The 25,960-nt window shown below is 40.4% G+C and overlaps 1 protein-coding gene across 1 annotated transcript in view; it reads right to left on the minus strand.

The window, feature by feature from the left end:
- Nucleotides 1-404: 404 nt before the first annotated feature.
- tm9sf4 (transmembrane 9 superfamily protein member 4) overlaps nucleotides 405-25,960 on the minus strand; it is a 39,658-nt gene continuing 14,102 nt past the window's right edge. Inside the window, exons 3-18 of the mRNA XM_079674272.1 lie at nucleotides 25,472-25,571; nucleotides 25,163-25,319; nucleotides 24,675-24,810; nucleotides 24,389-24,512; nucleotides 24,160-24,281; nucleotides 23,318-23,429; nucleotides 20,144-20,214; nucleotides 17,730-17,862; nucleotides 13,566-13,647; nucleotides 13,370-13,445; nucleotides 13,190-13,273; nucleotides 8,413-8,588; nucleotides 8,268-8,331; nucleotides 7,885-8,004; nucleotides 5,134-5,223; nucleotides 405-1,209 (exon numbers count right to left, since the gene is read on the minus strand). Coding sequence (XP_079530398.1) covers nucleotides 1,060-1,209; nucleotides 5,134-5,223; nucleotides 7,885-8,004; nucleotides 8,268-8,331; nucleotides 8,413-8,588; nucleotides 13,190-13,273; nucleotides 13,370-13,445; nucleotides 13,566-13,647; nucleotides 17,730-17,862; nucleotides 20,144-20,214; nucleotides 23,318-23,429; nucleotides 24,160-24,281; nucleotides 24,389-24,512; nucleotides 24,675-24,810; nucleotides 25,163-25,319; nucleotides 25,472-25,571 — 1,797 coding nt within the window. The 3' untranslated portion in view covers nucleotides 405-1,059. The remainder of the gene's footprint in view (nucleotides 1,210-5,133; nucleotides 5,224-7,884; nucleotides 8,005-8,267; nucleotides 8,332-8,412; nucleotides 8,589-13,189; nucleotides 13,274-13,369; nucleotides 13,446-13,565; nucleotides 13,648-17,729; nucleotides 17,863-20,143; nucleotides 20,215-23,317; nucleotides 23,430-24,159; nucleotides 24,282-24,388; nucleotides 24,513-24,674; nucleotides 24,811-25,162; nucleotides 25,320-25,471; nucleotides 25,572-25,960) is intronic.

A 25,960-nucleotide genomic window follows, 5' to 3' on the forward strand; every position in this document is an offset into this window, starting at 1 on the left:
ACTAAAATGGTCCTTAAAAACAACCTTCACAAACAGTTTTCTTTCCATTACTGCATAGTTCAGCAGGCTCTGCTAAGGCTACACACGGCACGGCTTTTTCTGGACGTTTCTACCGGGGAAGCTTCAAACTATTTCGCATTGTAGATTTCCAAATACAAAATGTCCTTGTCATTTTCGTGTTGACTTCATATTTTTTCCTTTCCTCCATCTCCAGTGGCTTCACCCAGCAGTCCACCGCTTCAGGGCATCGGGTTCACAGTCCCATTCTGAGTCGTTCTGCATCATTTAGAGAAAATGGACCAATAAGTCGACATTTATAAGAGACTCATTGTTTTGGAATGAGGGGCGAATATCTAGATTTCAGATGTGGTTAACATGGTCACACCAGGACATGGAAACTGGGGTAAAATAATATAACATTTAATGCATCCTTTCTTGTGTTACAATGTATTAATCCCAGCATAATTGCCATCCGCATCCTTACAACACAAGAAAGTCAACAGTATAACCACAGTTAGACTCCACAATCCTTCCCTGATCCCCAGAGTCTCTGAGAGGAAACTATTTGGAAACAGAGACAATGGAAAGAGAAAAGATAGAATTTATGGAAGGAAATCAGAGCAATAACCTGGCAGAAGATGATTGAAAAGAAAAGATAAATCCTGTGATGACAAAAATAAAAACTACGATAAGTTAGACTCGACAAATAAAAAGACAAATGTGCAGAAACCATTGTTTGACAAGCTTTGGCCCACTGTGTTGTGTGCAAGGTGAAACAGCAGGAGACATGAAGTGTCCCATCAGAGGATTCATGAGTCTCGGTCCTGGTGAAAGAGGGGGGGGGGGGGGGGGATGTAGAAGCTAGAGAGAGCGAGAGAGACACAGCTGGTTTACCACCTGACTGTTGTTCCCCCATGAGGCCAGCGCCTCAAACTGTCTCGCTCCCTCTACAAGTCAGCGCTTGTTGTACATGAAGAATAAAAAAAAATATATATACATTAAAAAAACTGAATGTGACGAAAAAACAAAAACTGAAAACAACGAGAGCAGCAGTGACCCTCAGTCGATCTTGACCGCGGCATAGATTTTCCTGATGAACATGTAGGCTGCGTAGAATCCGATGGTGCCTGTTAGCAGCCAGAAGGACAGCACCATCAGGGCTGTGTAGCCGAAGTACAGGAGGGAGGGGATGAACTCCACAATGTCCAGCTGCAGAGCAAATAAAAGAGGAAGCAGGCTCAACATGTGGGTCATTCCATATATTTTGCTATTCATTTCCATGAAGTCAGACTTGCGAGGTGCAATGTTTGATAATCAATACATCCTTACTATTCTGTGTGCCAGCTCTTATGGCGCATTTCCACTAGAGCGCAGAGCTCGCTTTAAGCGTGCCGAGCCCGTTTTTGGTTGCGTTTCCACTTAGCGTAGTACCGGCTAGCGGGTACTATTTCCAGATTTTCTGGCCCCATAAAATCGAGGTTCTTTCCGGGCCAACAACCAGGCTGAGTCGGGCTGAGTTTGCTAAACTAGAGAGAGAATCGCTGGCAAGGGGGCTACAACTACAACAAGATGAACATATTTGACCGTGATTGAATTGTAATACACGTTTCAAAATGATGCCGAAGTAACAACATACTGATACCGGATAGTAAAAACCATGAATTAATGATTTGATAAGTCTGCAGACAGACTGCAGGCGAAAAACCTTTTAAAATGCTTGTTTTCTGAATGGAGATCGGCTAAGGTAACGCAGTATATGCTCCGACCGTCCACACTCACAACAACGGCCTATACAGACATAAATAAACCAGTGACTGTATGATCCATGACACAGACAGTATGTGGTTTGTACTTGTTTAACTTTTTTCTAGTTTCTGAACAGATATGAGGAGCTGTGAGCTCTGAGTGCTAAGAGCTAACGGCTGATGCTGGTTTTGTGTTTCGCATTGAAGATGACGTCACGGCTCCGCCTACACTGCGTTACCATAGATACTACCCCAGTTCCTAAACTTTAATGGAAATGTGCCATAAAGTGACCCAGTTCTAACAAGGCCTAACGAGGCTTAGCCATACCGAGCGAGGCCGTGTAGTGGAAATGCGCCATTAGAGTCCTATTGTAAACCCGGAAATGTTGAATACCCTAAAGTTTTATGTTAGAAATGTATAGTAGGGACCCCAGCACATAGAATCTGCCGGATGCTAATCTGCATATGTTGGGCAATTTGCACAATTAGTATAAGTTGCATTAATTAACATTATAGCCTGTGGACAATAGTTAAAACATGGCTTGGTCGATTTGAACAATTTTGAAGTGGTTTTGGAGTTAATTGATGATGCTGAATCTATTTTGACATCTTCAGGATCCAAGATGGCAGTTTTAACCACAAAGTGGCCATATTTGTTCTCCCGCAGTGCTGATTTTGATGACCAAAACCACTCCAATGTTGTCCAAATCTGCCAAGACCTTTTTAAAACTATATGCAATTTATTGCTAATTAACGCTATTTATGTTAATTGTGCAAACATGAGACTTACTCAACATTTCAGGGTTCAGAGTGCTGGAAACTAGACTAAAGACAGGGTATATGCAGAAATCCTGGGGTCAAATTTAATACCTTTCAAGACCTTTTTTAAGACCCTTTCCATACATTTTAAGACCTCATCGCAACTTTGAGTTCTAACCGGTTACATTGGCTACACACTTTACCTCACATTTACTATATTGATTGTAAGATAGTACAACTAAACAGAGTGCAGACAGACTACTGAAGCCTCCTTTCCACATGAACTTCAACCTCTCTGTGAAGGTCAGGTTTAATGCAGTATGCTGCTTTGTTGCTTCTGTAGACTCTGTGCTCTTTCATTCCAGTAAAACTCCTCAGAAAACATTAGAAACCAGTATTTGACCAATAAACGAAGCAATTGACAAAACTTTGAACTATGAATTATATTAAACTTTGTTGAGCTTCAGCGGGGTAATGCCATAGGAGCTCCCTCACAAATACCCAGGGATTAAATTGGGCTGGGGCTGTCCGGGGCTAAGCCCTGGCACATAGGACGATGCTCTGACCTCATCACCCTCACACATTTGTCATATGTTTACAAAAAACGATATATATGTTAAGACTTTTCTCGTTCTTAATATAGACTATATTTAGGGTCTATATGTGTTGACTTTACTTTAAAATAGCAGATCTCTGTGACCGGATACAGTTTGGCTTAGACCCCGGCCCCACGAGGAAGCAAACGGTAAAACGCATACACAAAAACAAAAAAGTCTTCCGTTCACACGCATTTGATTCATTAATGTGTCCGTTCACACTAGACCGCTGCAAATGCTGGAAACGCTGTAGTACATATGCCAGGCCTGTAAGTGGCGCTGCTGCCGCCACAAAATACAACAAAAGCAGTGAAGAAGACCCCGGAGCCATGGTTGCCCTTCTGTTTATTCTCCGCGGTGGACGACGTGTTCTCCTGCTGTATATCTCTCAGGTTGTCCACCAGCAGATGAAAAACACCCACCTCTCCGCCTCTTCCAAGGGACGAGGGAACCGTGCGGCAGTTTCCGTTAAAAAAAATGTTTCGCCGGTCAACATGTCTGTTAAAGTTTAAATCTTCCGTACAAAATTAGAAAAGTGCCGATCAGAGGTCTTCTTTGTTATTTATTGAGCTTTAAAACAAATTGATGACGACTCTGTTCTCTGTATAATAATGTTTAATAAACGGTGATTGCCTCTCTTTTCCTCCCCCTCTTCTGACAGCCCAGCAGCAGGAGACGTTGGGAGAGGGAGACGGGCTATTTCATCGTAATCAGAAAATGATCATATAGGGCTTACACACCGAGCCGTTGGACCCCCAGAGCGTTGCGTATGCCGGTCTACCCACCTTGGGACCCCCCCCCCCACAGAGCGGAGCAAGGCAACGAAACTTAAAATAAGAAGCAGCATTTTACGGCGCGCTATGGGGGCCGCCTTGAGGGGGTTTCCCGACATGTCGTTTCAGTAAATTAAAGGGTGTTTCATGTTGTCGTTGCTGTGGGACTTCTTAATACCTTGGAAAATGCCGTTCAATACTTTTTAATACTTTTTAAAAAGCCTTAATTTTCGCTAAATTGATTTATCAACTTTTAATACTTTTTAAGACCCCGCGGACACCCTGAAAGAGTAATTCTTTATGAAAATTGGCAGAAAATGCTTTCAGATTCTCAAACAAAGAGTTACTGATTTATTTCCTCTTTTTCAAATCTTGTTAAAGTAAATATCTTAAGACAAAACAAGACATTCAAAGACATCAATGTGGACTTTTGAGAAACTAAAATGAATATCTTCTGAAATTTGATATACAAAACGATCAATCAGTTCATCTGGAAAATGTGAAATAATGGAAATAATTGTTAGATGCTGTCCTACTTTTCACAAGCAGTGGTATCCCTCTGCCAACTAGTCCAGTTGCACTTTACATGCGTCCGTCTAAGATATCACTACTTTATCATGTTATCCTTTCATTTGTTTGAAATTGTCATTATTAGCAGGTTCTTTGAGGTCATAGTGACCTTTGACCACCAAAACCTTATAAATTCATCCTCAAGACCAAGTTATGAAGATATTCCCTGAAGGCGTTCCTGATCACATTTAAAAGATAAGGATAGAAACCTGACATTTAAATCCCTCAGGACACAGCTGTTTGGCGCATTCAAAGGATCAGTACAAGACATTCTGACTCTCAGTTCCCCGGTTCAGATATGGGTCTCCTTTATGTAATCTTTGTTTCAGCTTTTTCTGACAGAATATTTTCAGAGCCACATTGCTCATGTGATATTTTAAACGGGGTCAACAGATGGGTTATAATTTATTTCTTATATTAAAAGCAAAAACAGCTCCACACCAAATGTGTTTGTCCTCTTTTTTATGTGGCAAAAACACAAATCACAGTGATAATATTTTCTATATATTAACATTATTAATCCAGACATAGAATAAATTGTCTGCATGAGATGTTGAGTTTTGTGTAATTCACATTTAATCACATCCTGCAGGATATTCATATATTCATAATTGTATATTTTTAGTTGGCACAATGACTGAACAAAAACATTGACAATCACAGAAGGTGTTGTTATCTGACATGTTTTACCTTGTTGATGAAGTAGAATACGGCGTAAATGAGGACGTAGAATGCTGATCCTCCTGAAACCAGGAACGTTCTCCACCACCACCTGTAGTCCTGATGGAGAGCAAAAACAGAAGCTCTGAGGATGCAGATTCAGAACAGCAGCTCTCACACTGAACATTACACTCTCTCATTGTTTGTTAAGTTGTAACTAATGCCTTTATTGTTTGTCAATCACTTATTTACTAATGAAATTATGTTAATAAAACTGGATTTGGTTTATTAGAAGTCCATCAGACAGGTGTAAACCATTTTTTTTGCCTAACATGCGTTTTTATTTTTGTGCTTTAACCATTATTAAAACGTAAACATTATACGCGTTTTGAATTCACAGAAAATATGTATTAAACGTTTTGGATCTACACAAATCAGGTGAAGACAGTTTTTATTAACTCGTCATTTTTTGCTGTAAAGCTAAGACAGGGTTCCTGCAGGTTTCACCAACTCAATTTAAGACCTCTTTAAAACCTTTTTAAGACCACTTTGAATAGAATTTAAGACCTATTTCACGGCAAGAAAGTATGAAAGAAAATTGTTATGAAAGAAGACCGAGTCCCATAATTACTTACAAAGTAAATGTATTCTCGTTCAACATAAGAACAATGACTGAACACAACAGCACAGAACTGTTAGCCAAAGTGTGTGTGTGTGTGTGTGTGTGTGTGTGTGTGTGTGTGTGTGTGTGTGTGTGTGTGTGTGTGTGTGTGTGTGTGTGTGTGTGTGTGTGTGTGTGACAAGAGCTATAGTCAGAGCTCTGCTGTCTTCATGCTGTTGTATGATTGGTGTTTAGCTACGGTATTTAGCGTATACAGCACCTCCGCTTTTAGGTTTGACGTAGACCCAAACGTCACCCGGTGGTCCCCCGGTGTTGTTGCGGGAGCTGCTGCACGAGCGAACGCTAATTTATTGTGCAAAAGCTCCAGCGGGCTTCAAACACGTTCCCTCCACTGGTTTCAGCCAAGCACTAAATTTGATGTTTTCCAACCAAATACGGTTGAACTTACACTTCCCCATATTTATTTGTAAGTAGATTCGAAGATACCTGAGTTTCTGACTGCCGCTAGCTGAAGCTTGGTTACTAGCTGGGTGTTCTCCGATAAGGGGTCGGGGGAAGCAAAGTTAGTGATTACTGGTTCCATGTTGATTTAATTCAATACAAATTGTTGGGGGGAACTGAAAGGCTAGTACCATACTGGTTACTTTGCAGCCCGGACATTTCCCCCAAAACACATTTTAGACGCGATCGCAACACAGAACTACCTTTCAAATCCCATCATTTCTAAGACCTTCTAAATCAGGGGTTTTCAAAGTGTGGGTAGGTGAGCCTCCCCTCAGAGAACATAAGAGCAGCCGCGCCCCCCCTCCCAATTATTATTGCTGTTGTTATTATTATTATTATTATTGTTGTTGTTGCTATAATGCAGGGGTATTCAATTACATTTCAAAGAGGTCCAGTAAGAGAAAATGTAATTAAATGCTCTGTTTTTGCTGTCTACCTTCCGCCATTTGAAATTACTCCGACAGTTTCTCTCCTCTTCGTCTCTGTGTGTGTTTGAATCTATCGTGCTGACTGCACCGATTTGATTGGCTGAGTAGTGTCACCTCCTTAAAACATTAAACAATAACTTTGTTAAACCTTTTTATTTTTATGTTTTAAACATATTGTATAAAACTCCTCCACTACTTGGACTATTCCTTGCACCCCTCTAGAATAAGCCCAAATGGTCTCAACCATATTGCATCAGTAACGTGCACTTGTTATTATAACAAGATCGCAAGGACGCTGGTAGCGATCGGAAAATTGAGTGTTGTTCAGTTTGTGTGTTGTGGAACATGCGTGTCCGTGCATGAATATATACCACACACCCAATTACAATTGCATGTTCAATTCACTACCCTGGAAGTTAATACAGTTGTTAAAGTTGGAACAGCCTGTGGACAGCCGTTCTTCCTTGCATGTCAGTCGCCTACACCTTCTTACAGAGGACAGGCACATCTAGCTGCAGCACGACCCGTATATTGCCGCACGCCGTGTTCTCAAGACATATTTTTTTTAACATTTTCAACATGGTGGATAAATCCTTATATGCTCCCGGCAACACACTGAGCGTCAACTTTGCCTCCTTATTACACTCACCCCTACTTTAGTGGGAACAATGAGTCTGCGTCTTTGATGCACACAGGAATAAACGCAGATCATCCTCTGGCTGCAGCCTCTACCGGCACTTGCTTTTGATCAAAGTCAATGCGGAAAACCTGCACTCACACAGGTAGGTGGAGGTGAAGGGAATGAGCACGTTTACAGCCTTTTTGGCGAGGTGGGGGAACTCACTGTCCACAGACAGCCACAAGTGGGCAAGTGTCACTTTACTCGTCTTTTTCTCGTTCTTTTGTGTCTCACGCTGCGCCTCCCCTGAAGCTCTCTGGCGCCCCCCAGGGGAGGCGTGCCTCACACTTTGAAAACCGCTGTTCTAAACCATTTTAAATACTTTTTTAAGGCCTTAAATTCTGATTATCAATTGTAAGACTTTTTAAGACCCGGCGGGAACCCTGTAGGAGTTAGAAGCATTGTTGAATAAGTGAAAGTCCTGCCTCTGGAAAATATCTGCAAATCATTTACACCAAACCACGATGGCAATCTTTTAAATCAAAGACTTTCCATTCAGCCAAAACGACACAAGGTTCAGAACACACACCAAGCCTGACGTAACTTACCTCTGCACAGAGCTGGAAGTAAACCATCACTATGCTGATCTGAGAGCAGGACACCACAAGGATGATGAAAACCAGGAAGAGGAAGCCGAAGAGGTAATAGAACTGATTCTCCCAGATGGCCTACACACACACACACACACACACACACACACACACACACACACACACACACACACACACACACACACACACACACACACACACACACACACACACACACACACACACACACACACACACACACACACACACACACACACACACACACACACACACACACACACACACACACACACACACACACACACACACACACACACACACAATAATTGCACAGCTTTGGAAGAGAATTGATTACAGGAGAGCAGAGCAGTAGTACTCACACTGAAGATGAAAAAGAGCTCGATGAACATGGCACCAAAGGGCAGGATCCCGGCCATCAGGATTCTACAGGAAAGAGACATTTTTGCTTTTTACGAGAAAGTTCAAAGCCTCCAATAAAGAACATGAGAATGTCTGTAGACTCACCCTACAAACTTGTTCATGTACCAGCGCTGCTCGGGCACCTGCCGGGGGATCTGGTTAGTGCGCACGGGGTTATCATAAGGCTGCTTGCGGAAGCCGAAGTAGTATCCCAGGTAGACCAGGGGCATGGAGATACCGAACCACATGCAGAGCAGGGCCAGCATGGTGGTGAAGGGGACCTGGTGGGGCAGGGGGCCGAGGGAGAGGTTCAGCAATCCATGAGTGTACTGATAATCTTTCATTAGTTCAACTGCACACCTAAATGGGCTTAATTTGGAATAAAACGGTCCCCCAGGGGCCCTATGTACATTGTTTCTGTATGCTTTCTTTCTTTACACTTTTCTTGTCTACTAGAATTGACAGAATTGTAGTTGTTGTTAAACAACTCTAGAATGTACGTAAAGCTTTTTCCTAATAACCTCTAGAATTTACAAAAAATATTTTTCCTTCTGTGTGTGTATGTGTGTGATGGATTGTTGGAGCTATGTGTAACTCAAGGCATATGCTCGAACGGGAGCTGCCTGGATGCTGTGATCATGTTGCACGTACTATCCGTGCTGAGTGTGCTGACTGTTTGTACAATGTCCCACTGTCTGGCTACCTGCATAAAGTCAAGTGCTCGGCGCAATTGTCGGAGAAACGTCACTCCTCTGTTTTCATTTAAACAGCTCCTTATATCCATTAGCGCAGCTAGCTAGCACCAGATGCTAACAACAACAACAATACACGTAAGGTCTCTCTTTCGCGCCACACACCCTCCCGGTCCTCCCGATGGCCAGTCGGTGCCTGCCGGTGAGCGTGGAAGTGTGGTCTGCCACAAGCCGAAGGCAGGAGCGGGGCTGTCAGCATCAGCTTGTAGATGGTATTTTAAACTCGATGCGCTCTGAAACTACGTGGCGGCCGAGGACAAAAAATACACATTCGTTAATCGCGTTAAAATAATTAGTGTTTTTTTTTGTTTTTTTTGCGTTAACGCGTTATTAACGCGTTAACTTGACAGCCTTGATACAAATATGACAGATCATTATGATACTATACAGATAGGATACAAATTGGATGTTAATTTATTGCAATTTTCTTGTTAAGGTAAACTATTTAACCCTTGAAAGAAAGAATAACACTTTCTCCCTCTTCGGAATGACATGTTTAATTTCTTCAATTAGATTAGAATGTATTATTCATGAATTTATTATTTATTATTATGAAACTGGCTGCTGACTTTCATACATTCAGTGTTTCTGTTGTTACAGCTTTACTCAATCTGATATTACCAACAGCTCATGGTGGCTAATGTTACAAGTATTTTTACTTGACTTTTGTTGTGCTAAAGTTTGAAGATTTTTTAAAACATTTTCTCAAAAGTGATCGTTTTTGATAGGTTTAAATTGATTCAGACTGTATCTCTACTTTGAACAAAGTATTAAAAGTCTGATTTGAACATCGCATTTACAATAAAGTAATTATTAGGGCTGTCCCGAATACCATTTTATGGGCTCCGGATATTCGGTAGTAATCAGCAGCGAATATTCGAATATGGAGAGATTTGTATTTTCTTTTTCTAAAAACATTTTCCAAGAAAATATTTTTTTTTTTAAAGATTTTTTTCCAAAAAGGTTTCATAACACGCTCCGAATCCGAGACACCTGACAACACGCTGTTAAGCAGAAGTGCCGTAAGAGCATACTATTACGATTTATATTTATTTATTGTCTCAGTACTCGCAAACATTCAAACTAAATGTGTCCTCTGTAGGGTAACTGTAGGATCTGCTGTATTGTTGAGGATGTTGATGGCTGGGATGCGTTGCACAAGTTATTATTAGGCTGAACTACTCAACTTTATGCCATTGCCTTAGCCCCAGATGTTCCCACATTACTCCTATTATTTTCACTATTGGGATAAAATTAAAAAAACTAATATAAAAAAACAATTTGGTTGCTTACTTGCAACTATTTTCCAAGCAAAGTACCGTACTTTTCGGACTATAAGCCGCGCCTTTTTTCCCATTTTTCGAGCCTGCGGCTTATATAACGGGGCGGCTAATCTATGGATTTTTACAGCTAACGGCCACTAGGGGACCTCCTAAATCTATGGATTTTACAGGTTACAGTCCACTACCTTTAACTCTATGGGCTCTATGGCCGGTCCGCTCCCCCCACCTTTAAGCGGCGGGCTCCAGCAGGAAAAGCTGGAGGCCGGAAAAGAGTGAGACAGGTAGCGCGAAAAAGTAAAAGTGGAACCGAGAGTGGTACGAGAGACAGAACGAGAGCAAGACAGTTTTTGCAAAGGAAGTTTTCATGCACAAACCCTCATTATGGAAAACAAACGTAGAAATGCATATGATGCAGCTTTTAAGTTAAAGGCAGTCAATCTGGCAGTAAAAGAAGAAAATAGAGCTGCTGCACGTCGACATCAGTGTCAATCATGCGTTCAAAGTGGCACTACGCATTCAGTGGGAGGCGTGGATGACTAGCGGCGATAAATCATTCACCAAAACTGGTCGCATGCGAAAAGCAACTTTCGCTCAAGTTTGCGAGTGGATCCTGATAGCGTGGAGGAGTGTCAAAACATCCACGATCACCAACGGGTTCCGAAAGGCTGGACTGCTGCGTGATGAAGAGGAGGACACCGCCACAGCTGAGGCCCCTCAGAGGCTGTTCGATTCCGACAGTGACGAAGAGGAGTTTGTTGGTTTTAAGAGCGACAACGAAGGAGAGAGGAGAGTGGCTGACGAAGCCACCCTGAGCCTGTTCGTTTCCGACACTGAAGATGAGGACTTTAGTGGTTTTAGTACGCAGGAAGAAGACGAATATGAGGATTAATGAATTGACTTTTCTGGTTACAGCCGTGTACTGCACCTTAGCCTAAAAGTGGAGACGAGGATTAATGACTTTTCTGGTAGGCTGATTACCGTATATTTTAAGCAGCCGTGTAACTGGAACTTTAGGCTTACGCGCTTACTGTCGTGTTACAGGCACTTTATTTTGTACTTTTAAAAAAACACATTTAATTTAGCCATTGATATTGCCTCGTCAAGCGCTGTAAGCTTTGTTTTTGGTTATGGTACTACTGTAGGCTATATGCAACTTGTTGAAATGTTAATAAATGGGAGCTTCCTCAAACAGCCATCTCTTTCCCGACAATCCCCTCTGTGCACGAACCCTTACATATGGTAATTAAACATTAAAACACCTGCGGCTTATAGTCCAGTGCGGCTTATATATGGACACATCATTCAATTTAGCTGCTGCGGCTTATATTCAGGTGCGCCTTATAGTCCGAAAAGTACGGTAAGTGCACGTTTTTATCATGTGTAACGTTACTGTTTAAACGGCGGATAAAGCAGCTTCATCATGGCAACTTGACAACAGCTAAGCTAGGCTACTACTTACAGCATCCAGGTGACTTTTCAGAGTTGTTGTGCCACCGTGGTAGGCCAGTTTCTTATCGCACATTTGGCACATATTCTTCTTACCGTCGTTCAATTTAAAATGGTCCCACACAGCTGAAGCCTTCTGCATTTTGTGGGTGAAACGAGGTAAAGCGTGCTGTTTGCGTTCGTGACTGAGTGAACGCAATGTCAGGAGCACAGGCTGAGATTGTATATATTTCCGCATTTTAACAGTGCAATTCAAAAGTATAAATATAGTATAAGAATATGGCAATTCGCCTTTATTAATAGCATATATTTTGAAGAAAAAATAATATTTAAAAAAATCTTTAATCTTTTTTTGAAAAAAAACCAAACACCAATATCCGAATAATGAAATTGAAACCCGAATAGTTGGCCAACGAACGAATATTCGAATAGTCGAATATTCGGGTGCAGCCCTAGTAATTATGAGTAATTATAGACCCTCCAGAAAAACGCGATTCTGCGATCGCATAATCAGAAAAATGGCGCAGATTTTTAAAGGCTGCATATTTATCAAAAGGCCGCATAATCCCCACATTTTTCCACACAAAATTGAGGGGGAAAAAAGTTAACTCGTCTTGACGTGACGTCATCAGCTCGCACATCACAGAGTGTAAACAACACTGTATAGAGTGAACGTGTGGAGCTCACACGATAGAGAAAACACCAAAATGAAAAAATCTAATCCATCTCCTTTACCGACGAACATTTCTACTAAAGACCGGGCAAAAAGTGGGGGGAAACTATTCTGCACCCCGTGCAACTGTATGTTGGAGCCATAGACTGTATATTGGTTGGAGCATAAGAGAAAATCGACGGTGAGCATCAACCTCCAAAACCCTTTCGAGGGCTAAAAGAAACGAAGTGAGTAGCCTACAAGATTGAAGCTGGTCAGATAACGACCGAGTAAATGAAAACAGAATGAGGCGGAAAAGTGTGTGTGTGTGTGTGTGTGTGTGTGTGTGTGTGTGTGTGTGTGTGTGTGTGTGTGTGTGTGTGTGTGTGTGTGTGTGTGTGTGTGTGTGTGTGTGTGTGTGTATGTGAGAGATTCAAATAGCCCAATTGCTTTTACAATAAATAAACATTGAATGTGTTTAATTGAATAGTAAAGGGGTTTAACGTTAGTGGCAGGTTGTGTGTGAGAGAGAATAAATAAGACAGCCCAATATTTTAATTTTTTTTAATTCTTTTTCCCCGCATATTTAGCAACTTTCTGCATATTTCGCAACTTCCCGCAATTTCACCGCATAAAATCACATAAAAACCCCGCATGTTTAATCGCATAATCAAGGAATTTAGCCCGCATAATCAAGGATTTTTGCCCGCGTTTTTCTGGAGGGTCTATAATCATGACATGATACTCACTGCCCCAGAAGAGTGCTCCCCCCAGATGAAGCAGTTGAGAATGAAGCAGATTCCAAAAACCACGGCGGGATACAGAGTTGCTGTCTGCAGGGAGACAAAACAAATACAACCTCAGCCTTTCTGTTCACACCTCATATTTACACATTAAAAGGTTATATAGTTAGGTTACTATTGGCTTACACAAAAGGCTCCTTTCCTCCACCGATGGCCCTTCAATGTGCGGTACAGTCTTCCAGCAAAGTAGCCCCCAAACACACTGCAGGAGGAACATCCAAAGCAGAGTCAATCAAATAAATACACTTTTTTAAAAACACACTAGCTTTCATTTTCTGGGATTATCCTTTATGGGGATGGGAAAGATGAACATGGCCCTTACCCCATGAACATGAAGAGGAAGCAAGCAGTGGTCATCAGGGCTCCTCTACTGGAGGGGGACAGCATGCCCAACATGGCAACAACTATGACAAACACACAGAAACACATGGTGGTTACAACATGTCAAAGATTACACTGACTATGTCATAATGTGTTACCCAAATTCATCTGAATATTTCAGTTTTTAGAGGTCAAAAAGTAACAGCTGGAGCTCTTCCTCATGTGGTTTTCTGGCAACTTTACCATGACGACAAGTCTCCAGGAAGATGGCCAGGAATAATGTTGAGTCTCACATTGTGTACTTCTGTATCTACACAATTGTTAAAATGCACTGAGTACCTGTATTGTGCTCTAATAACACTCAAGAAAATTAAGCGGGAAACGCTTCACACTTCTCACACTCAATGACCGCCATCTTGGCTTCTTAACATCCAGCTGCGATTGGGGTTGCTTCGGTTAACACAGGGGTCAGCAACCCGCGGCCCTCGGGCCGCATGCGGCCCTTTAAGCCCTCTGCTCTGGCTCCCTTGAGTTTAGACAAAAATAAGAAGGAAATAAAATAAAAGTATTTGTAGGACTATTTATATTTTGTTGCATGGTTGAAAATGTTTCGTATCTTGTATTTTGAGGTGATACTGTGACACATAAATAAAAAACAAAACGGTTTTAATTAGGTCAACTAAAATATGCGTCACATCCTGCTACGGTCCCGCACGAGCACCTTTTCTTGGAGGCGAATAACCTGACCCCCGGCTCGATGAGCAAACTATCGATAAATCAAAGAAAAGTACCGGAGGAACACAGGATTTAATTCTGTGTGGACAGAGTTGTATGGTTTCAAAGCAAACGATGCTGGTTTACCGGTATGTTTGATATGTGGAGAGAAGTTGTTAAAGGTGCTGCAGCCTTTACGTGTTGAGGAACAACACGGGAGAGGAAGACAGCTGACAATCTTCAGTCATAATTCAATGGGGTATGTAATTTATTTCAGAAAACACTTTTTGTTATATTCCATGGAATGCTCTTAACGTCCCGATAGCACTGAATATATTAAATGCTTTGACAATAAATACATACACAAATTAATCTCTGGAAGCCGTAGCGCTGTAAAAAGCACGACCAATCATTTTAGCCGGCCGGGCTAAAATGATTGGATGGCCTACCTGCCTGTCAGCCTTCCATCTGTGCACAAACTTATCTCTTGCCCTCATTGGTCATGTGCGCGTTCGTGTGTGTTGGAGGAGGGACTCTGTAAGAAAGTCTGAAGGAAGAGGCATATTTTTTCCGGTTGTGTATTTTCAAATTCTAGCGCACTCGAGCTGGTTTCTCCATTCTTACCTACCCTACCTTTAACTCTTTTTAGGGTGCAGCTATATGTTTTATTTATTTCAAAGTGGGCCCATTTTAATAAAAAAATGTTTTCCTTCAAATGTGCAGATGACTCCTCAAGTGCTGTGTTTAATTTATTTTAAAGTAGGCCTGTGTATTATTTCTAATTCTCCTTATAGGAGTTCTTTGTTTCTTATTAGAGGTTAACAGTTTTATATAATGTAATAAATAGCCTAATAAATGCAAAAAAAATGTAGTTTTTGTCTGATATAACAATAAATACAACTATTAGCTATCAAGCTATGAAATATGTTTTGCGGCTCCAGACAAAAAAATGTTTTGGAAAAAGGAGCAAAATGGCTCTTTTGGTCAAAAAGGTTGCAGACCCCTGGGTTAACAGAAGAATTAAAATAAAAGTTACACCTGTTTTTTCACTATTTACAGGGTTCCTGCAGGTTTCGCCAACTGAAATGTAAGACTTAAGACCTTTTTAAGACCACTTTAATAGAATTTAAGACCTATTTCACGGCAAGAAAGTATGAAGGAAAATTGCTATGAAAGAAGAAATACGTCCCATAATTACTTACAAAGTAAATGTATTCATGTTCAACATAAGAACAATGACTGAACATAACAGCATAACAGTACAGAACTGTGTTAGCCTGTGTGTGTGCGTTAGGGCTGTGCTATTAATCACATTTTAATCGCAATTACGATTTTGGCCTGCCACAATTACAAAAACAACAAAATCGGAAAAAAAACTATTATTTAGCTTTGCTAGGTTGTGACAGTGACAACATATTTGATCCAATTAATTTTTATTTATCATATTTATATATGTTTAGTAGCTTGTGGAAGTGCGCTCCAAAATATTTGTTGATCTTGTTTATTGGTATTTATTATTTTGATATGATTTATTTAAATGTATCATTTATTTAATTAATTTTTGTATTGCTTTTTCAGTTGAATTATACGTTCAGGGTAATCAACAGTTAAAAATATACTGTTCAAATTATTATTTGTTTTAAAGTTCAATAAAGGGATGTTTTCAAAGTCAATGAATAATCGTATTTAATAATCGTGATATCAATTATTGATAATCGTGATTATGATTTGTGCCATAATCGAGCAGCCCTAGTGTGTGTTTTTATTTAATTTATTTATTTTACCTTTATTTAACCAGGATAGGTCTCATTGAGATTAAAAATCTCTTTTTCAAGAGAGTCCTGGCCCAAGAATGGTAACAGCACAGTTTCAGACAGTTGTACAGTTACAAACAATTAAAAAACACACAATCACAACACAGTCATACACCAAGTTTAGCAAAAGCATTTACAGAGCGGCCTGCTTCAAGGTCAGTTAAAGTTGCTTTGAGTGTTTCTAATGAGACCAGCTCTCTGAGCTTCAGCTCAGTTTGAAGCAGGTTCCAAGTAGTGTGTGTGTGTGTGTGTGTGTGTGTGTGTGTGTGTGTGTGTGTGTGTGTGTGTGTGTGTGTGTGTGTGTGTGTGTGTGTGTGTGAGAGGGAGAGAGTGAGTAACAAGAGCTATATTCAGAGCTCTGCTGCCTGCTACAATCTTTCAAGGTGCTGTTGTATGATTGGTGTTTAGCTACGGTATATAGCGTCGACAGCACCTCCGCTTTTAGGGTTGACGTAGACCCAAATGTCGCCCGGAGGTCCCCCGGTGTTGTTGCGGGAGCTGCTGCACTAGCTAACGCTACATTAGCAAAACAAACGCTAATTTATTTTTGCAAAAGGTGCAGCGGGCTTCAAACACGTTCCCCTCCACTGGTTTCAACCAAGCACTAAATTCTGTGTTTTTCAACCACATACGGTTGAACTTACACTTCCCCATATTTATTTGTAAGTAAATTCGAAGAGACATGAGTTTCTGACTGCCGCCAGCTGAAGCTTGGTTGCTAGGTTACTAGCTGGGCGTTCTCCGATAAGGGGTCGGGGGAAACAAAGTTAGTGATTACTGGTTCCATGTTGATTTATTTCAATACAAATTGTTGGGGGGAACTGAAAGGCTATTACCGTACTGGTTACTTTGCAGCCCGGACATTTCCCCCAAAACACATTTTAGACTTGATCGCAACACAGAAGTACCTTTCAAATCCCATCATTTTTAAGACCTTCTAAATCATATTTAAGACCTTTCTTATTTTTTTGGTCATATTTAAGACCTTTTTAAGGCCTTAAATGCAGATTATCAAATGTAAGACTTTTTAAGACCCCGCGGGAACCCTGTATTTAAGTAATATACCCCTATACTGGTGTCAAAAATAAGCCACCATTAATTTTATAAGGTTAATTAAGCAGACTGTAATGACATGGCACCGCAAATGACCGTGCTAGCTTGCTAACAGCGGCATTGCGACTATCGCTGAGAGCAAAGCAGACATATGAGATTTGAGACGTGGATACAAGGCAGACATTCACGCATGGCAATAGTGTTCACAGTGCACGACATCAGTGTATTAAGGGGAAGTATCTGAATTGAGACACAGCCCACTTCTTATATGGTTGCCAAAGGTATAAATAATAAACACCTAAAAAGTCATTTGAGACTATCACTAATTATTTAGAGAATAACTCAACATTTAATGTCAACACATGCAGTAACTGTAGTTTGTTTGAAACAATAATATCGATTTTGGTATAAAAAAAAGGGATTTTTCTGCTTCATATCTGCAGGATGAATGAGAGCCCTCGCACCACGACAACATTCCATTGACCCAATGTAACCTCACATCCATGTGATGAAATGATGGGAAAAGAGCTGTGTGGTGTAAAAAGAGATCTACAGGGAAAAGATTATATAGAAAACAAACTCACAGATGACAATTAGGATCATGCATAAGAGCTGGATTCCTGAACCCAGCAGAGAGCTGAGGATCATGGGATACTGAGGGGGCCTGAAGACATCACCGTGGACATTCTTCCATCCTGACTCCTCCATGGTGTCCTCCTGTGTAGAAAACATAAACATTAGGCTTCAGTGCCTGGAATATACTGAGAAAAAAAAGAGGTCCCACTCAAATCAGTAGACCTCAAATCAAATCACTCCACAATATTATGCCCCTTTCACACCAACGCGGTTCCAGGGCCAGTTCGGAGCTTGAGTCTGATAAGCACAGTTTTTTCCTGTTTACACCGCAGCGGAGTCGGCTCTTTTCCCCGAAAACCGATTCTTACCAAGCTCGAAAAAATTGTTCGTCTAGAACAGGGGTGCCCAACCAGTCGATTGCGATCGACGGGGAGATTCCCAGTCTATCCAAGATGTGTCTAAAAATAGAACAACAATATTCTGTTTTATCGTTAATGTCCTATAACATAATCTTCCTGTGCCAGAATAATGCACTTGAACGCATCAAAGCTTTGTGATTGGCTGCCGTGACCCCATGTGTCGGGGCGTGGCTGGTGGGCAGTGCACTAGTTAGCTGACGTTGTCCGTGTCAACAGGAGTGACAGTCCGCACACACACAAGACCGCAATTATGACAGAAGGAAAAAAGCCCAAAATATATAATTTTCATTCCGAGAGGGAGGATGATTATTTTTGTATCTATTCCAATTCAAAGTCCATCTGTCTCATCTGCGATGCGAGCGTGGCTTTATCGAAGAAGGGTAATTTAGGAGCGGCATTTCAAAACAGTGCACAAACGCTACGAGACGTACGAGACGGAATTCCCTCCTAATTCTGCCCTAAGCTCCCAAAAGGTGAGGGACTTGAAAGGACAGCTAAAGGCACAGCAGTCCATTTTCATCAGGCCCAACAACAAGAGCAAGGCTGCTACCATAGCATCTTATCGTGTCAGTCACGTTCTTGCGAAACACATGAAGTCTTTCAAAGACGGCGAAGTTGTGAAAGAAGCATTCCTGGAGGCTTTTTGGGGACAGTAAAAATAACAGTAGCATTTCAACAGGTTTTTGATATAATAAAAACTCAAGTTAGATACCGTTATTAATCAGCTGTAAGTTTTAGTTTGTTTGAACTTATTCATTATAATTATTGTACAAAATGGTATAAGAATGCAAACTTAAATTGATTATAGTCTATTATTAATTCAGGTGAAGAAACTAGTGTTGCTTGCATCCTATTTTAAAAAAGGCATTTCTTTTTATACTCTATAAAATGCAACAAAAAAAGGGTTTGATTCTATTAATTTTGTCTTTTTTATTGCACTATGGCAGCAGATTCCTGTGTAGCTTCAGATCTGAGTTGTCTTATTAGTAAGCGTAATTTATACTTTTGTAGCAACACTATTTTTATATAATGGCAAAGAAAGGGTTCAGAGTCTTTTCTTTTTTTCCTGTGTCATATGTGGCAGTACTGTTCAATGTTTCTTGAAAACATTACCCACTGTAGTATGTGACGTGTGAATAAACTCCAACTCTGTATCAACAACACTGTTGTCTAACTTCAGTTAAATACTTGTATGTTTGTAGATTAGAAAGAGGTAAGATAAAGGATCTGCAGTATTTGATGAAGTATTAATCGTACAAAGGTCAGTTTTATACAAGTAAAAGTGTGTATTTACCTGGTAGTAGGCTGTCAGTAATGGCTACGCCTCTCTATTTGGACTGGTAGATCTCGGCAGACTACTTTAAAAGTAGCTCTCGGTTCAAAAAAGGTTGGGCACCCCTGCTCTAGAAGCAAGAACCGCATACGTCACGCTTACGTCGGAGGGGGCGAGATTAATCTGATCAACAACAACAAAATGCCGCAAATTCTGTTCAGCAACACACACCACTACGAACCAGGATGGATGCCACTAAATGTAAGCAGCAGTGGACGGCTGAAGAGACAAATTACCTCCTCAGGCTTTGGTCAACGCAAGAGGTACAGAGGAAGTCGGACGGCACAACGCGGTCTAAAGCTATTTTCCAGCAGCTGCAGCGGGAGTTGGCCCCGCTGGATACCACCGGACTCTGGAGCAAATAAGCAACAGGCTAAAAAAAATCTAGAAAGACGACCGGGATCATGTGTTGTTATATGAGGGATTTCCGCACGGTTTGGCTTTATAAAGCAGGCACGTAAACGGTTACGTCATGACGCAATGACGCAGCATCACTCGGGCTCTGGGCGGTGTGAACAAAACGGGGGCTGAAAAGACAAACCAGTTCCGAACCAGAAGAGCGCAAGCACGGAGCTAGAACGGGAGCTGCGTTGGTGTGAAAGGGGCAACATTGTTCTTTTCCCAAGGACTTGCTGAAACCAAGCCAACTGTCAGGACTCTATTTACTTACTATGTCATCCTCTCTGTTGTAGTTGGCAATGTCCTTCCTCAGAGTCCTGATAATGATCATACTCAGAATACCTGAAAAGTGAAAGGCAGGGAACATCAGACAATATATATTATATATACACTAAGAGCTGAGAGCACTTTTAACAAGATAAGAGTAAACCTTTGTTCTTTTACAGTCCACAAATTATTGGTCCAAGACAAGGAAATCTAAGTTTTGAATTTGAGTAACATAAAAAAGCATAAATATCATATAATCAAATTGATATTACATGTATTTTATTGTTATAATAGCGATTGTATTATTAGATTTGTGGGCTAAATAAATGTTTTTCCATTGATCCCTTAAAACAGGGGTGGGGAACCTTTTTCCTCTCAAGGGCCATTTCAATTTTTTCAACATCCTCCGAGGGCCGTAGAAATTATTGACCTTTGCTTAAAAAAAACTAAAATCACAGCACATTCATTTGGCCTTTCTTTCATGCTTTGCAAAGAAAAAGCAACCTCTTAATCCAGATATCTTACCATGACTCGCGCATTAATGCACGTGCACGGTTGTGACATGACCACCAAAACAGAAAGATATGGACACAAGATGTGTGCAAATATATTTAGTTTCCTATCCATGTGGATATGATTTAAGTGGGGGAGGACCTAACCTCCTCTACGGGGGTTCGGGGGGCATGCTCCCCCGGGAAGATTTTTTTTTTAAATGTTGAAGTTAAAAGCATCAATTTGGTGCACTTTAAGAGCAACATTAGGAGATCTATTGATACATCTCTGAACACCCATATGAAACAGAACTGTAAGCAGATTTATTTTTCTTTATGGGTATTTTACAAATCACTCTCCTTTCAAACTGTATTCTTGTTTATTAATAACAACTTTCTTTACTGTCATATAGTATTTTATACCCGTTTACTTTATTCTCTTATTTTTTTATAACTATAATGATCATATAAAGGTGTGCCTTTACTTCACTGGTTGTAGAAAAAGCCTCTTATATTCGTTAGCATAGCTAGCTAACCAGATGCTAATAACAACAAAGTTATTGACTGCATGATCAGTATGACAGATGAACAGATCGCCACTGGGCTTTCAACTAAAGACACAGCCACGCAACAACTGCGGCATGTGTACGGCTCCTTATGGCTAGGCTATTGCAATTTTTGGAAGTGCCGGAGCGGTGTTCTGGTGCTCTCCGTCAGCACTACACCTCTGTCAGACAAGACATAATTACCACGTGATGACACGTTAGGCCCGTTTTGTGTTCAAGGATCCTGACCTTGGCCAGGAAAAACAGGCACTCGCTTGTTTCATTTTTTTGCGGTCTAGATTTCTTTCATTTTTTTCTTTTTTGCGTGTGTTTATAAATCACCTCGAGGGCCGTGCCAAATGGTCTCGCGGGCCGTATATGTCCCGGGGGCCGGAGGTTCCCCACCCCTGCCTTAAAAGATATTGCGTGCATTCAGCTTCTGAAAGGCTTACAGACTTATCTTAGATGTCTTTTGATTGTCCTTTAGTAAATTACGGTTTATGCAATGTTATGCTTTCTTTATTAAATTGTGCCCCATACAGCTTTTCTTAGAAGAAATCTCAAGCATTATTGGGCATGTGCCAGAGTATTTGCACCCAGCACACACCTGCTTTTATAAAGTGTTTATGGGCTGTGCTGATAATACACAATCAACCATTATGCCTCCAATTAATGATCATGTAGAATTTATTATTCAGCACACCTTGGTAAACTGGACAGGTAAGAACACATTTGGAGCTAGGCCTGTCGCGATAATCGATAAATTGACTTATCGTACGATAAATAAAAATGGACTCGATAACTTTTCTGAGCTCGATAAATTGCCGTTTACATAAAGATGTGACCAGCATTTTAGCCTGGAGCGCTGTGGCTGCCAGGCGCGCTGTGAGGGGCGGGGCTGACACACAGCCAGGTCAGGACACTCCGCGTGCACGTGCAGCACCCAAATTAATAATATAGCGACAAGCGGGAGACAACGTGTGACTTACTCGCGGGGAATTTAAAGTGAAATGGAATTGGTTACAAAACCTAACGACACATCTCGATTCTCTGGTGTGGCAGTACTTTGGATTCAAACTAAATCAATGAGGCGAACCTACGGACTTGAATGAGCCGGGCGGTGTGTCGCATTGGTTTAAAAAAGGTAGCGACAAAAGCAGGCAATACCACGCATTTTAAACCACCTAAAACACAACCACCCCATTCCGTTTTTCCATCTGAGAGCAAACACGGCAGCTGGAGATGGAGAGCCCCCGCCCGACAATGCAAACATGTTGGTATTCCTTGCTCGAAAACTTAGAAAAACAGATTTGGATATGGCATGTTGAGGCATCTGGGTCTTTGACAGTGGACTGTACACTTGACTGTTGTTTTAAGGAGTTTTTTTGCTTGTGAGATAATGTGTGCATATATATATATATATATATATATATATATATATATATATATATATATATATATATATATATATATATATATATATATATATATATATATATATATATATATATATATATATATATGAGAGAGAGAGAGCTCTGTTTTCCAGCCTGACTCTATTTAATTGATTGTTTTGGTTGTGTGTGATTTAATTAATTTATTATAATTTAATTAATTTGTTTTATTTATTAATTTATATATTTTAATATTATTTCACATTTCATTTGCCATGTTGAATGTTCAATAAAAAGTTATGTTTGAAAGGATGTACTTGAATTATTATTATATATTATCATTATGTCTAAAATGGTCTTAAAACGGTGCAGACAATATTATCGTTTATCGCAATAATTTCCAGAAAAATGTATCGTCCAACACAATTAATTATCGTGACAGGCCTATTTGGAGCTGACTGTTCTTTCTTTTTTTCTCTTAACAGAAAGCATACGAGACATTTAGGAGAATGTTGCAGTATGAGGCCTTACATATAGATTGACATGACTTTAACAAGAGTAAGTTGTAAACAAAGCAAAAAGCTCACGGTATGTGTTTGAATCTCACCAATTAAAAGGCAGTTTTATACATAAAATGTGTATGTATTATTTGTGATTTCTAATGACCTGCAGTACTTTATTGTGTTTATAAGGCCATTTGAGAAATGACAGTAGCACTGAGCAGGATCTGTCAAAAAATTGGACATACCAGACAGGAAGAAGACGACCACCACAGAGTTGACGATGGAGAACCAGTGGATCTGAACATCGCTCATGGTCAGGTATGTGTCCCATCGAGACGCCCACTTCACCTCACTCTCCTGCACAGAGGACATTAGAGGCTCAGCATTCCTTCCTTTACAAGTATCTAGCTGTATCATCTTAGAAAACTAAAACAGCTGGAAAAAATGCTGGAATGTTGACATCTGACCTTGTTGCTTTGAAACCATAATTGCTCAACAACAAATTGATAACAAATTAATAACAACTGTATCGGGTGCAGTCATAAATAGTCACTCTGGCACAAACTGGACCATTTTTGATTGGAATGTCATGTTCTGATATTGAGGGGCAGCTCTATCAAAGAGCGGCAGAGCTAAACGTTTCAGCTAAACGTTTTACTAGCTTACATTTCCTCTAACTCCTAATGCTATAGCCTAACTTTTCTAATTTATTTTTATAGGCATAATGTTACTACCTGCAAGCTATCATGTCATACATTGTACATTACATTGTCACCTCATTTACAAGAAAGAGGCACAATATTATTGATGTACACTGAATATACATATCGATGAGAATGATTTTGTTGTGCATGTAAATGTATTGTGTATTTATATAGAAATAGAATGCTCTCTGTTTCTTACAACAATTCTCTTGTTTTAGTTTAGAGCGTCAGGTTGGATAAACAAACGCACAGACAGTCACCCCTTCTATTGTTTAGATTTTGTAGCACTAGCAGACTTGATTTTTAAGTGCTAAGATTTGAAGCTAAATAGTAAATCCCTTCAGTGTTTCAGTTGGGTCTGACTCCATGGAGCAGTCACTGACCTCCCAGTGGACGGAGTAGGTGAAGAGGACTCCGTTCTCCTTGGTCGGGTCAATCTCCTGTGCGGCAGAGCCACTGGCTTCAGGCAAGGTGCAAGTCTTGTCCTTTTCCACAGGCTTCAGATCTGTGAAATACAAAACTGGGTAAGTATAGAGTGAGGGTAACCATATCTCCTTTACTCCCACTTTATAGTTTTAAATAATCATAGGTCGAAAACATTACACAACCTACCATCTACTTTTACACTTTGGGGTACAACCTCAAAGCGCACCACCCTGTAGTTGTGAACATCCCCCTGCTCCAGTTTCTCCCTGTGGAAGTACAGGATGAAGGACAGGTGGTTGTGCAGGTAAAACTGTGAGGGAGAAGAGAACAACTAAATTAGTAGACTTTAAAAACACAGACAGAATGATAATTTTAGTAAATATTTTAGGGCGTGCAAACGCTTGTGATTAATCTGGAAACCTTAAAGTGTTAATTAAAATAAATAACGTAGATAAATCACAAACACACACACCTTGTTGTTGTCGACAAAGCCCAGTCTGTATCCGTGTTCAAACTGGATGTCCTTCTTCTGCTGCTCCTCCTCCCCTGCTGCCTCTCTGTTGGGGTAAAACTCTAACCTGGTGGCAACTGGCAGGTTGTCTGCAATACTGAGAGTCACAGAAATGTTCACTTTTAGTTTGCATATTGAAAAATATCTAATTTCCAGAAAATCACATTATCACATAGATATGATAACAGATGTTTCAACTTCATTCTGAGATAAGTTAGTCCTGCTAAAAAAAACGTGTAAATATTTTGTTTGCCACTGAGATTATTTTCTGCAATATTCCATAAAGGGATTTTGTTGAGGGATCCCTTGAGATGCTATATACTTCTGAGTAGGTCTACACAAATACATCATCACTGCACCACTCTAATCATCATGGCAATAGGTGAATATTAGCATTGTTGGGGACTCTCCTTGTAACAATATTGTAACAGATAGGAAGGGATGCTCACAGGTGCACATAATACTCCTCCTGGATTCGCTCAGCAACCAGCTTGCTCTCTTCTACGTTGAGCTTTTTCACGTTGCATACCATCTCACATTTCTTGTCCTTGTTCATATCCACATTGTAGAGGGTATTCACAATACGGTCTCCGCGTAATACCTCCCCTACCAAAAACAACAACATGTTTACACATTTTTCATTACAGCAACATGTAAGATGAGAGTGCTTTTCCTAATTAGTTTGAGGTTAAATGAGGCGAGTATGTCGGGAAATGTCCCAGAGCATGATCCACACTTGTCAGCAGCAGTAAACTCACCTAAGTTCTCTCCCTTGTAGAAGATAGAATCGGGCTTACAGAAAGGCAGAGAGTAGTATTCATAGGGAAGCTGGGTGCGAGAGCTAGTCAGCTTCACGGCCTGAAAAGCAAATGAGGAGAATGACTGTGTCAAAGATAAGGTCATATGCAAAACCACCCTCATCACACCTTGGTTTGAATCACATTGGAAACTTTACTTTGTGTGAGGGCTTTCCAACCATTATCAGTAGGGCCAGTGTTTTGTAGTAGCATGATGGTAACCAGTAGGGATGTAACGATACCAAAAACTCACGGTACGATAATATCGCGATAACAAGTCCACGGTACGGTATTTATCGCGATATTGAATAATAAAGGGAAGGGAAAAAAAATCATACATTTTTTTTTGTCAATAAAACATTTTTTTACTCGGAAAATGTTTCTTTATTACATAATAAATCTGATTTTTACAGCCTTTTTGTAGGATAGCAGTATTTTAAAGTGTCAAAA

The sequence above is a fragment of the Notothenia rossii genome, assembly GCF_949606895.1.
Source record: "Notothenia rossii genome assembly, chromosome: 4".
Classification (NCBI taxonomy): Eukaryota; Metazoa; Chordata; class Actinopteri; order Perciformes; family Nototheniidae; genus Notothenia; species Notothenia rossii.